The following is a 15,205-nucleotide window of genomic DNA, read 5'->3' as shown; positions in this document are numbered from 1 at the left end:
TGTTGATAGAGTGATGCCCTGTACACACGATCGGTCCAATCTGATGAAAGCGGTCTGATGGACCGTTTTCATCGGTTAACCGATGAAGCTGACTGATGGTCAGTCGTGCCTACACACCATCAGTTAAAAAAACGATCGTGTCAGAACGCGGTGACGTAAAACACAACGACGTGCTGAAAAAAATTAAGTTCAATGCTTCCAAGCATGCGTCGACTTGATTCTGAGCATACGTGGATTTTTAACCGATGGACGTGCCTACAAACGATCGTTTTTTTTCTATCGTTTAGGTATGCATCGGTTAAATTTAAAACAAGATTGCTTTTTTTTAACCTATGGATAAATGACCGATGGGGCCTACACACGATCGGTTTGGTCCGATGAAAACGGTCCATCAGACCGTTCTCATCGGTTTGACCGATCGTGTGTACGCGGCATAACTCTTCCTTTATAGTAACTCTTCCTATTTTTTTTTCATTGCTGAGGTATCTGCCACCAAGCTGTCAGTAGCAGATCTTTTAAGTTCTTTAAGTTGTGAGGTGGGTCCCCTATGGTATGGTTTGATTAAGATCTGGAGAATTTGGAGGACAAGTCAACAGTTTGAACCCCTTGTTGTGTTTTCTAAACCATTCTTGAATTCATCAGACCAGGCCTCTTTCTTTTACTGCTTTATGGTTCAGTTCTGATGCTCATATGCACTTTGTAGGTGCTTTTGGCTGTGGACACAGGTCAGCATGGGCTCCCCTACCAGTCTGTGGCTACGCAGCCCCATAAGCAACAAACTGGGATGCACTGTGTGTTCTGACACCTTTCTATTGAAACCAGCATTGACTTTTTTCAGCAATTTGAGCTACAGTAGCTCTTCTTTTGGATCAGATTACACAGGTCAGCCTTCACTCCCCACATGTATCAATGAGGCTTGGCCGCTCATAACCATTTCTCCTGTTCACTGGTTTTCCTTCCTTGGGCCACTTTTAGTAGGTTCTTTTTTTTTTTTTTATATAATCTTTATTTTTCAAAATGTTCAAAGAAAAAACATACGTACGGTACATACAATCGGCCACTTTTAGTAGGTTCTGACCACTGCACACCAGGAACATCAAAAAAGAGATGAAGTTTTGGAGTTACCATTATAATTTGGCCCTGGTCAAAGTCTCTGATATCCTTATGCGTGCCCATTGTTTCTACTTTCAACACATCAACTTCAGGGATAAAATCACTTGCTGCCTAATATATATCACCCATCTTCAGTTGGATGCCATTTTAATGAGATAATCAAAGTTATTCACTTTACGTGTCAGTAGTCATAATGCTCCCTCTATTTTCATCATTAACCCTCTAAAGTGTATTTTAGAAACAACAAAATATACGATAGTGTTAAATACTAAAAAAAAAGACATTTTTGTTTGCATTGTGCCTTTAATTCTAAAGTGTAGTTGAATGCATATATATATATAATAGTAACATTTTCAGTCCAGGCTTTGCTATATATTTTTATATTTATTCAGTGTACAGTGACGTGTGGAAGAGGCTTGCGCTATAGAGTGGTGTTATGTAATGACCATCGTGGGCAACACACAGGGGGCTGCAATCCCCAGCTGAAGCCACATATAAAGGAGGAATGCATTGTACCTGTACCATGTTACAAACCCAGAGGTAACAGAATAGATTGCTTTGATTTAGAAGTTCTTTAATTTAACACATTTTATAAAGGACCTTTATTGGTGTACAATGAAGATTTGTGTCGTTTGTCTGCTAGAAAAGTTCCCTGTGGAAGCTAAACATCCGTGGCTGAAACAAGCACAGGAACTAGACGAGACTAGAACAGCATCAGATCAGCCAACGTAAGTAGAACTTCTGTTTATCCCAGTAATCTCAGCAGGATTAAGACATTCTGTAGGCACTTTGCGTCTTCATAAAATAACAATGTACAGTGTGTTAGCTTCACGGCTCAAGTGTTATATATATACCTACATCATGCCTCAACGAAGCACTGCCTGTTCACTTCTTACTCTTTTTAGCCTATTATTGAGCATTCATATTGATGTAAACTAGACAGATCGTGCTGCAAGATTTTTTATTGTACCTTTTAAGATTCTTAAAAATTCAGTCATTGCTTAAAGTGTAACTTTGGGTAAAAACAAAAATTACATACATACAAAAACCTGTCAATAGCATTAACACAGAAGTTTTTGCTCTTCTGAATCCACCCTATAACAAAGTTGAATTCCTGTTGATTTTGCCAGCAGTAGAGTTGAGCGGACACCTGGATGTTCGGGTTCGGGTCCGAACCCGAACTTTAAAAAAAAAGTTCGGGTTCGGGAACCCGAACCCGAACTCCGAACCCCATTGTAGTCAATGGGACACGGACTTTCAGAAACAAAAAATGTGCGGAGGTCCCCGCAAATTCAATAACCAGACCCTTTAGGTCTGGTATGGATATTATGGGGAACCCCGCCGCCAATTAAAAAAATAAATGACGTGCGGTTCCCCCTAAATATCCATAACCAGACCCATTATCCGAGCACGTTGACCTGGCCAGCCGCAGAAAAGAGGGGGGGACAGAGTGCGGCCCCCCCCTCTCCTGAACCGCACCAGGCCACATGCCCTCAACATGGGGAGGATGTCCCCATGTTGATGGGGGCAAGGGTCTCATCCCCACAACCCTTGCCCGGTGGTTGTGGGGGTCTGCGGGCGGGAGGTTTATCAGAATCTGGAAGACCCCTTTAACAAAGGGGACCCCCAGATTCTGACCCCCCCCCTGTGTGAAATGGTAATGGGGTACACTGTACCTCTACCATTTCACGAAGGAAGTGAAAAGTATTGTAAAAAAAACACACTGACACCGTAGAATAAAGTCATTTATAAAAAAAAACTCCAGCGCTGAAAAATCCACTCGTTCCCGGCTTCCATCGTTGTCCTCATCCTGTGACGGTGATCTCCCGCAATGAGAAGATCCTGCGGCGTCCGGGTCATCTTCGATCCATTGCTGAGAAGATCCATCCGGAGCGCAGCATCCCCGACCTCCTCATCGCCGGACACAGCCCGGCGGAATGACGCTGGGGCTGTGTGACATTACTTATATAGAGGAGGCAGGGGCACCCGTCACGTGACCCCGCCCCCTCTGATGTACCCTCTGCTACGTCACTGGGGAAGCCCAAAAAGAGGGAAGCCAGGCTTCGCCAGTGACGTAGCAGAGGGTACGTCAGAGGGGGCGGGGTCACGTGACGGGTGCCCCTGCCTCCTCTATATAAGTAATGTCACACAGCCCCAGCGCGTCATTCCGCTGGGCTGTGTCCGGCGATGAGGAGGTCGGGGATGCTGCGCTCCGGATGGATCTTCTGAGCGATGGATCGAAGATGACATGGACGCCGCAGGATCTTCTCATCGCGGGAGATCACAGTCGCAGGATGAGGACAACGCTGGAAGCCGGGAACGAGTGGATTTTTCAGTGCTGGAGTTTTTTTTAATAAAGGACTTTATTCTACGGTGTCAGTGTGTTTTTTTTACAATACTTTTCACTTCCTTCATGAAATGGTAGAGGTACAGTGTACCCCATTACCATTTCACACAGGGGGGGGTTAGGATCTGGGGGTCCCCTTTGTTAAAGGGGTCTTCCAGATTCTGATAAACCTCCCGCCCGCAGACCCCCACAACCACCGGGCAAGGGTTGTGGGGATGAGACCCTTGTCCCCATCAACATGGGGACATCCTCCCCATGTTGAGGGCATGTGGCCTGGTGCGGTTCAGGAGAGGGGGGGGGCGCACTCTGTCCCCCCCTCTTTTCTGCGGCCGGCCAGGTCAACGTGCTCGGATAATGGGTCTGGTTATGGATATTTAGGGGGAACCGCACGTCATTTTTGTTTTAAATTGACGGCGGGGTTCCCCTGAATATCCATACCAGACCTGAAGGGTCTGGTTATGGATATTTACCGGGAACCGCACGTCATTTTTTTTTTAATTGACGGCGGGGTTCCCCTTAATATCCATACCAGACCTAAAGGGTCTGGTTATTGAATTTGCGGGGACCTCCGCACATTTTTTTTTCCCCGAACTCCGATCCCGGACCCAAACTTTTTTCAATTATTCGGGTTCGGGTCCGGGTTCGGGAAAAACCCAAAGTCCGTACCGAACCCGAACTTTACAGTTCGGGTTCGCTCAACCCTAGCCAGCAGGTCTATTGATTTCCTACTTCCTTTAACCACTTCAGCTCCGGGAAGGTTTAACCCACTTAATGACCAAGCTATTTTTTTGCGATGCGGCACTGCGTTATTTTAACTGACAATTGCGCGGGCATGCGATGCTGTACCCAAAAAAATATGTATTTTTTTCCCCACAATTGGAGCTTTCTTTTGGTGGTATTTGATCACCTCAGTGATTTTTTCTTTTTGCGCTATATACAAAAAAGAAAATTTAGAAGAAAAATCCAATTTCTTCAATTTAGGCCAATATGTACTCTGCTACATATTTACAGGCAGTCCCCGAGCTACGAACACCCGAGTTACGAACGACTCCTACTTACGAACGGCCTCAAATGCCGGCTACTTGTGCTCCACGCTGGTCCTGGATACCTTTCGAGCACCTCCGGACACATCCCACACTGCCATACTATGCCCCAGATGACATAACAAGCGCCCGGAACATCACACATCCATGCACAGGCGGCAGTTACACTTACGAACACTTACGAATGCAGTGTTGCGACTTACGAACAACTTCGACTTACAAACAAACCTACAGTCCTTATTGTGTTCATAACTCGGGGACTGCCTGTATGGTAAAAAAAATCCCAATACGTGTATATTGATTGGATTGTGCAAAAGTTACAATGTCTACAAAATATGGTATATTTTTATTCATTTACTTTTTACTAGTAATAGCAGCGATTAGCGACTTATAGCGGGCTGAAAATGCTGATATCTGAATGATGCCTCTAGCTGCAGGAATCATTCAGATATACTCCCACAAAGTCCAGGACGTCATATGACGGTTTGGGGGCACCAAATGGTTCTAAAGGCAGGATTTTTTTTTACCTTAATGCATTCTCTGCATTAAGACAACAATCCTTCTGCATGCAGCTCCCTTCCCATCCCTCCCTTGTACTTACCTGAGCCTGATCACGATCCAGTGATGTGCATGGGATCAGCAGAAATGTTGTCTCTCTCCTTCCTCATTGACTCAGAGGCCTTGGCTCCTGCTGCTGTTAATCACAATCCGTAAAGAGGGAGCGGGAGGCGGACCTGATCAGGCCGGCCTGATCCGCACTCTCTGTGTCAATGGACACACAGAGAGGGGCTGAGGAGCAAGCCCATTTGAGCTTGCTCTGGGGGACACTCAGTGGTTGGAAGAGTCAAGGGTGAAAGCGGGGAGACCCCAGAAGGATTGGGGCTGCTCTGTGCAAAACCATTGCACAGAGCAGGTAAGTATACCATATTTCCTATTTATTTTTATTGAGCATTCACAATCACTTTAAGAAAAAAAAGTGTGCAAACTTTTTCATTTGTAAATAAGTATGCTATGCTTTGTACCATGAATGTAATTTTATAGGTATATTTATAAAGCAGTATAAGTGACATTCACCAAACATTCGCTGCAGGTATATATATCTGGTGCATGAGCTTTAACTGACAATCATTGATTCACCTGCAGTGAATGTTTGGTAAATGTCACATTCACTGCTTTACAAATTTTTCCTTAGGGCATATTATATTTGATGAACTTTATTACATTTAAAAATGTTTGTTGTTTGGTTGCCTTTTCAGACTCCTGTTATTTTCCAGTTTTACAAAACAGTCCTAATAAATTGTAATGTTTCTTTACTTTTTAAGGCCATTGCCATGTATCTGACTTTAATTTTGAAACACTATACAGCACTGGCATTCAAGAAAACAAAAGTGTCGCGCTTAGGCTCATGTTGTAACTTCATAGTAATGATATATCTGTCTAGTAATGGTCTCTTTGTGACTATGAGCAGAATAGAATACGTACGGCTGTACTCCAAAGCACAGACCTGAGCATTGCCAAACCAGCCTCGTGCTAGATAAATACCTTGGCCTTTGCGGTCTACCACGGCTAGTGTCCTACATTTATATTACTGTATAACATTCAAAGAGCTTTTTTTTTCTTTACTGGCAGAATATAATATGACTTGTTTTAAAAGCAGAGCCAAGAAAAATGTAAGCCTGACCTTTTTTTGTTTTTAGTTGTGGAATGTGATGACAGTTGAAACCCATCATGATTTTAAACACTACTCCCTGGGCCCTCTTCGTTACAAAATAGGTTTCGACATTGTTATTTATTATATTTCAATTATTTTTTTGTGCAGCATGATAGATAGTTCTTAAGGCATTTTTGTTATTTGAGATCCACAGTTGATCAAAAATGTTGTTTATACTGTAGTGTTCCTGCTGTCCGCTGGGTCTTGTGCCTGGACTTCTTTTAAAGTCAAATAGGACAAGGTTGAACATGAATGTCTATACACAAGAACATAATTATTTGAAGAGGTTCCGTAGCAAATCTTAACAGACTCCCTAAAATACCAATTTCCACATTACATCCTTAATACATGAATACTGGGAACAAGTACACCTGTATGTTTTAAATTTCCCACATTCGTCCAGCTGTCAACACTTCAGTAAGTGTTGAGTTCATTAGGAGAGTAGTTGACAGTAATGAGCCCCACAGTGCCATGGCCTATCAGATGTTCTGGGTGTCATTCCTGACCAAAAAACTTGTAAGCACAGGTATGTATTGACCTATTTGAATTATTGCACCATTTTAGTGCCAGTCTCTAGGAGGGCTTATCAGACATGGGGATTATGCACTGAGAGTTGCATTTTGACATCCGTGTTTGTGTCATTGCTTCCATAAGTGGTGAGTCCATTAGGAGAGTCATTGACAATAATAAGTTCTATAGTACCAATGCCTGCCAAATTTTCAAAATGCAATTGCTGACTACAAAGATGTGTAAGTGACTCAACTGAATCAGTGCACCCTTTTGGCACCAGTGTTTGAGTAGGACTTATCGGGCATGAGGATTGTGCATTGGGAATAGCATTTGACACCTGTGTTTATGAGCACCAAAGAACCTATCAGGATAGATCGAATTTGGCCATCTATGGATCGAAATTCGGCCTGTCAGCTTGTGGCCCTCCCTGTTCAACAGAAGTCAATATTTGAATCAACTTTTGCCATTTGAACAAGTTTGTAAAGTTTTGTAAATCAGGCTGCAGCTGCTGATCAGTGTATTCTGACAGTGCCGGGCCTGCTGTCAGAATACAATGTCACAACGAGGGAATTACCCTATCCACCTTGTTTTCGTGGATGGAGGGATCTGTTTTTTTCAGTTTTTACATTGAGGTGTGTGCATGCTATTATTCAGTTTTAAAGTGTTACTAAACCCAGGATCCTGCATTTACTATATCTGGATATAAACTGTTAAGCACCTTTTCTCATCAGCAGTGCTATTTGCATATAAATTGACCAACTGACCATATCTTTATAAATTATATAAAGCCTGGGATTAAAAGTATAATTTCAGTCTTTGCAGATGACACCAGACTATGCAGTGGAATAACGTCTTTACAGGATTTCTCCAACATGCAAGCCAACCTCAAAACACTGTTTAGTTGAGCAACTGTGGCAAATGAGGTTTAATTTTGATAAATGGAAGGGTATGCACTTGGGGCTAAGAATATGCATGCATTATACATCCCGGTGGGAGTACAACTGGGGGAATCAATGGTAGAGAAGGATCTGGATGTTCTGGCAGACCAAAAGCTTAATAATAGCATGCAATGCCAAGCTGCGGTTTCCAAAGCGAGCAAAATCCTTTCTTTATTAAGAGAGGTATGGACTCCAGAGAGAGAGATATAATTTTGCCCCTGTATAAATCATTACAAGACCTCATCTGGAATATGCAGTTCAGTTTTGGGCACCAGTTCACAAAAAGGATATTGGGGAACAGGAGAAAGTGCAGAGAAGGGCAACCAAACTTATAAGAGGCATGGATGAGCTCAGATATGAGGAAGGATTCGAGGAACCAAATGTATTCTCTCTTGAGTAGAGGAGATTAAGGGGAGATATGGTCAACATGTATAAATACATAAGGGTTCCATATAGTGAACTTGTGTTGAATATATAACTATGTAACCAAATATTTACAGGAGTTTATTGTCTTTAAATCAGCTTGGAGAAAACTTTGCTCACCAATATTTAAACATGGTTACATCTGTGTGGAGTAGAGGGGATTGAGTAAGGTATCAAAGCAGTCATCCATAAATGGTGGACATTTCAATCTACTTCTACTCAGGATTTATCTGTATGTAACTATAAAAAGTGAGCTTTCACAGGAAATTTGTGGACTGTACCATCTGGTTCAGTTTGCATGATATATCCGCATTCATCAGTGTGGGGAGGTCTATTGATTTATATAACAGATAGATTTTTTATGTGTATTTTATATGTACACAGTCCAACAGTCCCTATTTCAGAAAAAACATGATATATTAGTGGCACTCAATAGATTGATATTTCCGCCACATATATCATTTTATTTGAAATAGAGCAGCCAGTCTGACTACAATAGGTGGAGACCTGGTGGTTGGTAGGTTGTTAATATGTTTACTGTTTGTTGGATTTATCTCTTAAATCAATAAAGGTTTGATATGTGATTTTAATCCATAAGGAGCCATCACATGGTGTGATTTATGGGTTCATAAGACATTTTGAGTTCAGGGGGAGGTTGAGCCCATATCCATTTCTCTTGTGTGATATTTATGGTTTAGTTTTGTGAAGGGCTCCCTCGCTTGGTTCATGCTGGTTGTTACAGACCTGGTAGAATTCTGTAGAAATATATTTTGTATGCATTGGACTGCTCAACACATCTGGTGTGAATAGGTCCCTACATTTATACACAGTTGTTTGCGAAATATTCACATGACCCATTGCTTCAAGAAACATTTGAACATTTCAGGCAACTTCTGAGTTCACTTTAATTTGCAGCTCTACTATGCAGTATTATATTGCATACTGTACATAGTAGTGTACCCTAACCTCTTACATTGTCTACACAGGTTTATACCAGAAGCCTGGTCTCCCTGTAGTGTCACGTGTGGTCGAGGCATGCAGGTGAGGGAAATAAAGTGCCGCATTCTGTTGACGTTCACCCAGACTGAATTAGAATTGCCAGATGAAGAATGTGAGGATGAAAAGCCAGCCCTGGAAAGAACTTGTCATCTGCCATCATGCCATGGTGATACAACTGCCCTGGCATCAGAACTTCTTCCAGAATGGGAAGATTCCACTGAAATATATGACTGGGAATACATTGGCTTCACACCTTGCTCCAGCAGCTGCTCAGGAGGTACGGTGCACAGATCAATATCTCTACTGTCATTTCAAATAATTTGTTCTCAGGAAACATTTATAACTGAATACATTTTATTAGTTTAAACAAAGAATTTTCAAGAAATGGCAAAATGAAAGTGGGCATTATATACCAAACCACTTGGCCTTTACAGTGAAACAGATGTTGAGTTTGAAACAATGCTGGCATCATTACCATGTAATAAAATACATATTTTTGTATTTAATTAAAACCACCTTTTCATTATTGTGTTATTTGGACATCTGAGCATTCACAAATAGGCAAAGATAGCTCCCAATTAGTACATGGCAGGAGACAATTATTTAAATCTAATTAAAAATGGTATAATAAATACACTCTCGTTGAAAATATAAACATACTCCTAACCCTCCTGTATCATATTAATGTTTCCATGCAATTGAAACCTAAGAAAGTCATGTAATTAGTAAAGATTCATAACTAAAAAGGATTGCTTTGTGATTGTAACAGTTGAAGCATGATATGTTGTCTGTTGCTTCAAGTGCTTCCAGAAAAAAAAAAAATCCCCTACTCTGTTTGCGATCCTACCATATGTAAGACAGGGGGATCTACCCTTTGGAAGGTCATTTCAGAACAGAATGTTGCTGTTGCTGACCTCAGCTGCCGGTAAAATCGGTCACCAGGACAAATAGAGTGGTGAATCTCCCCAGTAGAGACACATCAGTAAAACTTCTCATTCTATCCAAAAATTGAAGAAAAGGGTTTTGCCTTGAGATATATCGTGTTACACTTTAGACTATTCCGTTCCAAAATAGTTTTCTTATTTTTTTATTCTTGTTTTTCATTACTCCAGGAATACAAGAAGCTATAGCAGCATGTCTTCATATCCAAACAAAACGAATAGTAAACAACTCTTTCTGCGACAGCTCAATGCGTCCACCTGCAATGACCAGAGCCTGCAACACTAAGCTCTGCCCTCCAAGGTACTAGCTGTGCATTCATCTCTAAGAACCTTTTGATATAGATAAATACCTAACATTTCTTTATATCTGCATTTGTTTTAAAGATCAAATGTGCACAATGTTATCACCAGGTAGAAGTCAAAATCTTTTTCAAGGAAACATAAATAGTCTGCTGTGTTGTACAACAATTATGGGGATGATGATGGGGTCAGGCCTCGTTCACACGACTGAGGAACTCGTCGTAAATGAAACATCGTTTTCCTTGACGAGTTCCTTGTCAGGCTTGTGGAGAAACTTGACAAGCTTTCTTTGCGTACACACTGTCAAGACCAAATCTCCTTGTTCTCAAACGCGGTGACGTACAACACATACAATGGCAGGGGAAGTTCGATTCCACTGGCACAACCCTTGGGGCTGCTTTTGCTAATCTCATGGTACTGCGTGTTAAGTAAAAGTTTGGTAAGAGACGATTTGCACTTTTCAGACTGTTACAGCGTGACAAATGTGCTATCTTCATTATAAACGCTACTTTTACCGAAGGTGCGCTCCCGTCTCATACTTTATTCTGAGCATGCGCGGGTTTCTTAGCATATACACGAACGTGTTTCTCGTCGAAAACCAGCCCGATGAGGAACACGACGAGGAAATTGAGACTCTCGTTGAGGAAAAAGAGAACTTGTTCTCTTTTTCTCATTGAGTTCCTCGACAGTTTTCTAGATGAAAAACATACACACGACCGTTTTCCTCGGCAAAAAAGCTCTGCCACCAAGTTTCTTGATGGATTCTGTCGAGGAAAACGGTTGTGTGTACGAGGCCTCAGAGGACAAAAACTCTGGAATCTGATTGTTGCTATGGACAACTACACACTCTTACACTTTGTATTACACTAATAAACATAGTAAAGAGTAGGATATGAATAATGCTTTGTGATGCACAGTGTGATGTGATATTATGATATTACAAAACATATTTATTTTAAAGTAGAAATTTACCCTAATACTAAAATCTGTAAATCTACAGGCATCCACAATCTAAGACTAACCTATCTAGCCCTGTAAAGAAGAAATTGCTATACATATCTTTTTTGAAGCGGATAGGGCCCGGTCTCCATCGGCGGAAGCTCTGTGCAGGAGAAAGGCGTCAACGGTTGTGAAATGAATGGGAAGTGATGTCACCCATAGACTTACTATGGGTTTCCGTTGCCGGCTGCCTCCTCTGCACCCGCCTCCACAGTCCCACATCTCAGCGTGGGAGAGGACTGGTCTCAGAAAAGGTATGTATAGCAATTTTTTCTTTACAGGGCTAGATAGGTTAGTCTTACATTGTGGATGCCTGTAGATTTTATAGATTTTAGTGTTAGGCCTCGTACACACGACCAAGAATCTCGTCGTAAAAGAAACGTTGTTTCCCTCGATGAGAATCTTGTCAAGCTATCCTTGCATACACACTGTCAAGACAAAATCTCGTTGTTCTCAAATGCGGTGACGTACAACACGTACGATGGCACTATAAAGGGGAAGTTCGATTCCACTGGCGCCACCCTGGGGGCTGCTTTTGCTAATCTCATGTTACTGCGTGTTAAGTAAAAGTTTGGTGAGAGACGATTTGCGCTTTTCAGTCTGTTAAAGCGTGACGAATGTGCTATCTCCATTATGAACGCTACTTTTAACGAAGGCACGCTCCCGTCTCATACTTTATTCTGAGAATGCGCGGGTTTCTAAGCATACACACGAACGTGTTTCTCGTCGTAAACCAGCCCCACGAGAAACACGACGAGGAAATTGAGACTCCTGACGAGAAAAAAAAGAGCATGTTCTCTTTTTTTCTCGTTGAGATCCACAACAGTTCTCTCGACGAAAAACATACACACAACCGTTTTTCTTGGCAAAAATGCTCTGCCAACATTTTTCTTGATGGATTTTGCAGAGGAAAACGGTTGTGTGTACGAGGCCTTAGGGTGAACTTCTACGTAAAGTACAAACATCCCACGTGCACGTACGTTTCAACCTTATTTGTGTTATTGTGCCTATATGTAATTATCCTCACTGGATTTTGTATACTGCATGTACAGCATAGAAAAGCGTCAATTAAAAAAAACAATGGTTAAAAAAGGCGCCATTTACTACGAGGAATATAGTAAACAGCTAGATTACTTTACTTTAAGGCAATTGTTTTCTGTAATTTTACTTAACTTTCCCATTCTCAGCATCCCACAGCAAAATCATGTGTGGTTAAAAGAAAAGCCATTTATACATGCAGTCTTATTTAGATGAATTCTAATTAAAGTAAATCTACACAGGCCAGCAATAAGACCCTGGCTTCATCAAATCTGTTTTTTTTTTAATAAGCCCATACTATAACTAAATATTTTGCACTAATTATTTTATTTATTTATTTTTCTAAATATATATTTATATATATATATATATATATATATATATATATATATATATATATATATATATATATATATATATATGTATATATATACACATATATATATATATATATATATATATATATATATATATATGTATATATATATATATATATGTATATATATATATATATATATATATATTGCCAGTATAACAAATCTGTTTTCATGCACAGGAGGTATAATGTTGAGAAGAGATAAGCATAAAATAATTTTAATTCAGAAGGTTAAAAAAACACACAGTAGGATTATTAAAACAAAATAAACATCCCATACTATTTTGAAATCCCTGTGGGAATGTTTAAAGCCCAAACGGTGAACCATGAAACCTTTTTTAAGGATTATAATAGGCCTTTATTAAAGCAGGTTTGATAATTTTGTGTTTGTTTGTTTGTTTTAAAAATAGTAATAACTATATTCCTATATTATATTATTTTTGGTTAATAGGCCTTCATGAACGCAGATATGATTAGAAGTATTTTTTTTTTTATTATCATATTCTTATATGTTATTGTTTTAGAGTTATATTACCGGTATATTACAACAATCTAAGCAGCGCTTCGGCTTCGTGAGTACTTCGTGGACTACACACCCCAATGGTGATATTTATTATATAGGATATTTTATAGCGCCAACAGTTTGAACAGCACTTTACAACATGAGGGTACAGTTACAAAACAATTCAATACAGGAAGAATCAGAGAGCCCTGCTCGTTAGAGCTTACAATCTAGGAGGTGGGATAAGTGATACAAAAGGTAATAACTGTGGGGGATGATCTGATAGAGAAAGTAAAAGTATAGTTGTTAGGTGGAGGTAGGATAGTCCTCTCTGAAGAGAAGGTTTTTCAGGGATTAGGAGACAATTGGATTGATTGGGGTAGGGAGTTCCATAGAATAGGAGAGGCTCAGAAAAAGTCCAGGAGGTAAGCATGGGAGGAGGTGACAAGGGATTGAAGGAGGTCGTGGGAGGAACTAAGGAAATGAGTAGGTTGGTATTTAAAAAAACAAGGTTAATGATGTAGCTGGGGGCAGATTTGTGGATGGCTTTGTAAGTTGTTGTTAGAATTTTGAATTAAATTTGTTGGGTGAGCGGAAGCCAGTGGAGGAATTGATAGAAAGGAGTAGCAGACACTGAGCAGTTGGTAAAGCTTGGCAGCAGTATTCATGATGGACTGAAGGGGGGATAGCCTGTGTAAAGGTAGTCCCGTGAGGTGGGAGTTGCAGTAGCTGGATATACTAGGAGCTCTGTGGTGTCATTATGATTATGTTCATATAAAGTCCACCATGTGAAATAAAATAAGCAGTTCTTAAATGAGTGACATCCATGGAGTAGTACTCTGATTTTCCGTGATACCGGTCACCTGCACTACACCGCATGAGTTACCACTGCCTTCAGATTCAACACTCACCAGACAGTAGTATCAAGAAGCATAAGTTTGTCATTTAAAGCTTCCTCCAAGAAAAGGTGTGTACACTTCCAGGTACTGCATCAAACGTTGTAAATCTCAGTAGGGCATTCCGTCCCTGCTCTCACGCTGCTGGATGCTGTGCTGAGGGAGGAGGATTCTAGAGACACTGAGCCAGAAGGGAAATAAGCAGGCTCCGGCCAGCTGCCGAACATTGAGAGTCAGAAGAAAGAAGAAGGTGGAGGGGGAAGAGGTAATGGGGAGCTGCCTGTAGTACGCATCTGCCTCCTGCTGGTGGTGCTGATGAGTCCAGTGATGGACGGGGACAACGGAGAAGGAGATGGGGAAATGGGAGTCAGCGGCTGAGGGATGGCTGGTGCATGCACCACTCCATTTCTACCCACAAAGCGTTTGTTGTAATGTTTATTTGTAACACTTGTAAATATTGATTACATTTATAGTGGCAGCTGAACTTAGTAGGGTGATCTAGGTACAATTAGAGGACTTCCTGCCCATGAGTGCTTGGTAGAGTGGTTCATCTATTTTTGAGCACCTGTTTTTAGAGATACTATATTTTATTTTATTATATTATATTATATTATAATATATTAGGTTAATAGGCCTTCATGGCCTTCATCAAAGCAAATATGATTCGATTTTTTTAAATATAATGTTAATATTTTTTAAATAAAGAAATACATATTTTTATATTTTTGTGTTAGGAGTTGTTGATATAGATATAATTATAAACCTGACTAAAATTGTGAGCTCAGTTGAAAAATCAGCACCACATCCCCATTAAATACTGTATTTATTGGGGTATTGCGCGCTCCGGCGTATAGCGCGCACCCCTAATTTTGACCCTAAAATCCGGTAAAAAAAAACATTTTATTTAATTTTACTACTTACAGTTTTGGTGTCTTGCCCGGCGGCCTTGTCCGGTCCGGCGTCTGTCTGCAGCCTCGGTGGTGTCCTCCCGGCTTCTCCCGCGCTGTCTTCATGTCGAATGCCTGCTTCCCGAGTTCAGTTTCAAGCCTCCGCCGACGTATACCGAGCG

The 15,205-nt window shown here is 40.8% G+C and overlaps 1 protein-coding gene across 3 annotated transcripts in view; it reads left to right on the top strand.

The window, feature by feature from the left end:
• The window catches only part of ADAMTSL3 (ADAMTS like 3), a 634,062-nt gene that overhangs the window by 507,386 nt on the left and 111,471 nt on the right, over positions 1-15,205 (top strand). For 2 of the 3 annotated variants that reach the window (XM_040342560.1, XM_040342561.1), the window contains exons 14-17: positions 1,506-1,653; positions 1,757-1,841; positions 9,072-9,361; positions 10,197-10,326. In XM_040342560.1, the coding sequence (XP_040198494.1) occupies positions 1,506-1,653; positions 1,757-1,841; positions 9,072-9,361; positions 10,197-10,326 (653 nt within the window). Of the gene's footprint in view, positions 1-1,505; positions 1,654-1,756; positions 1,846-9,071; positions 9,362-10,196; positions 10,327-15,205 lie in introns of those variants that run through there. The other variant, XM_040342563.1, reaches the window with a different exon arrangement.

Source organism: Rana temporaria, chromosome 3, assembly GCF_905171775.1.
Source record: "Rana temporaria chromosome 3, aRanTem1.1, whole genome shotgun sequence".
Classification (NCBI taxonomy): Eukaryota; Metazoa; Chordata; class Amphibia; order Anura; family Ranidae; genus Rana; species Rana temporaria.
The sequence above is the reverse complement of the archived record's forward strand: the minus strand, read 5'-3'. Positions and strand labels throughout refer to the sequence as shown.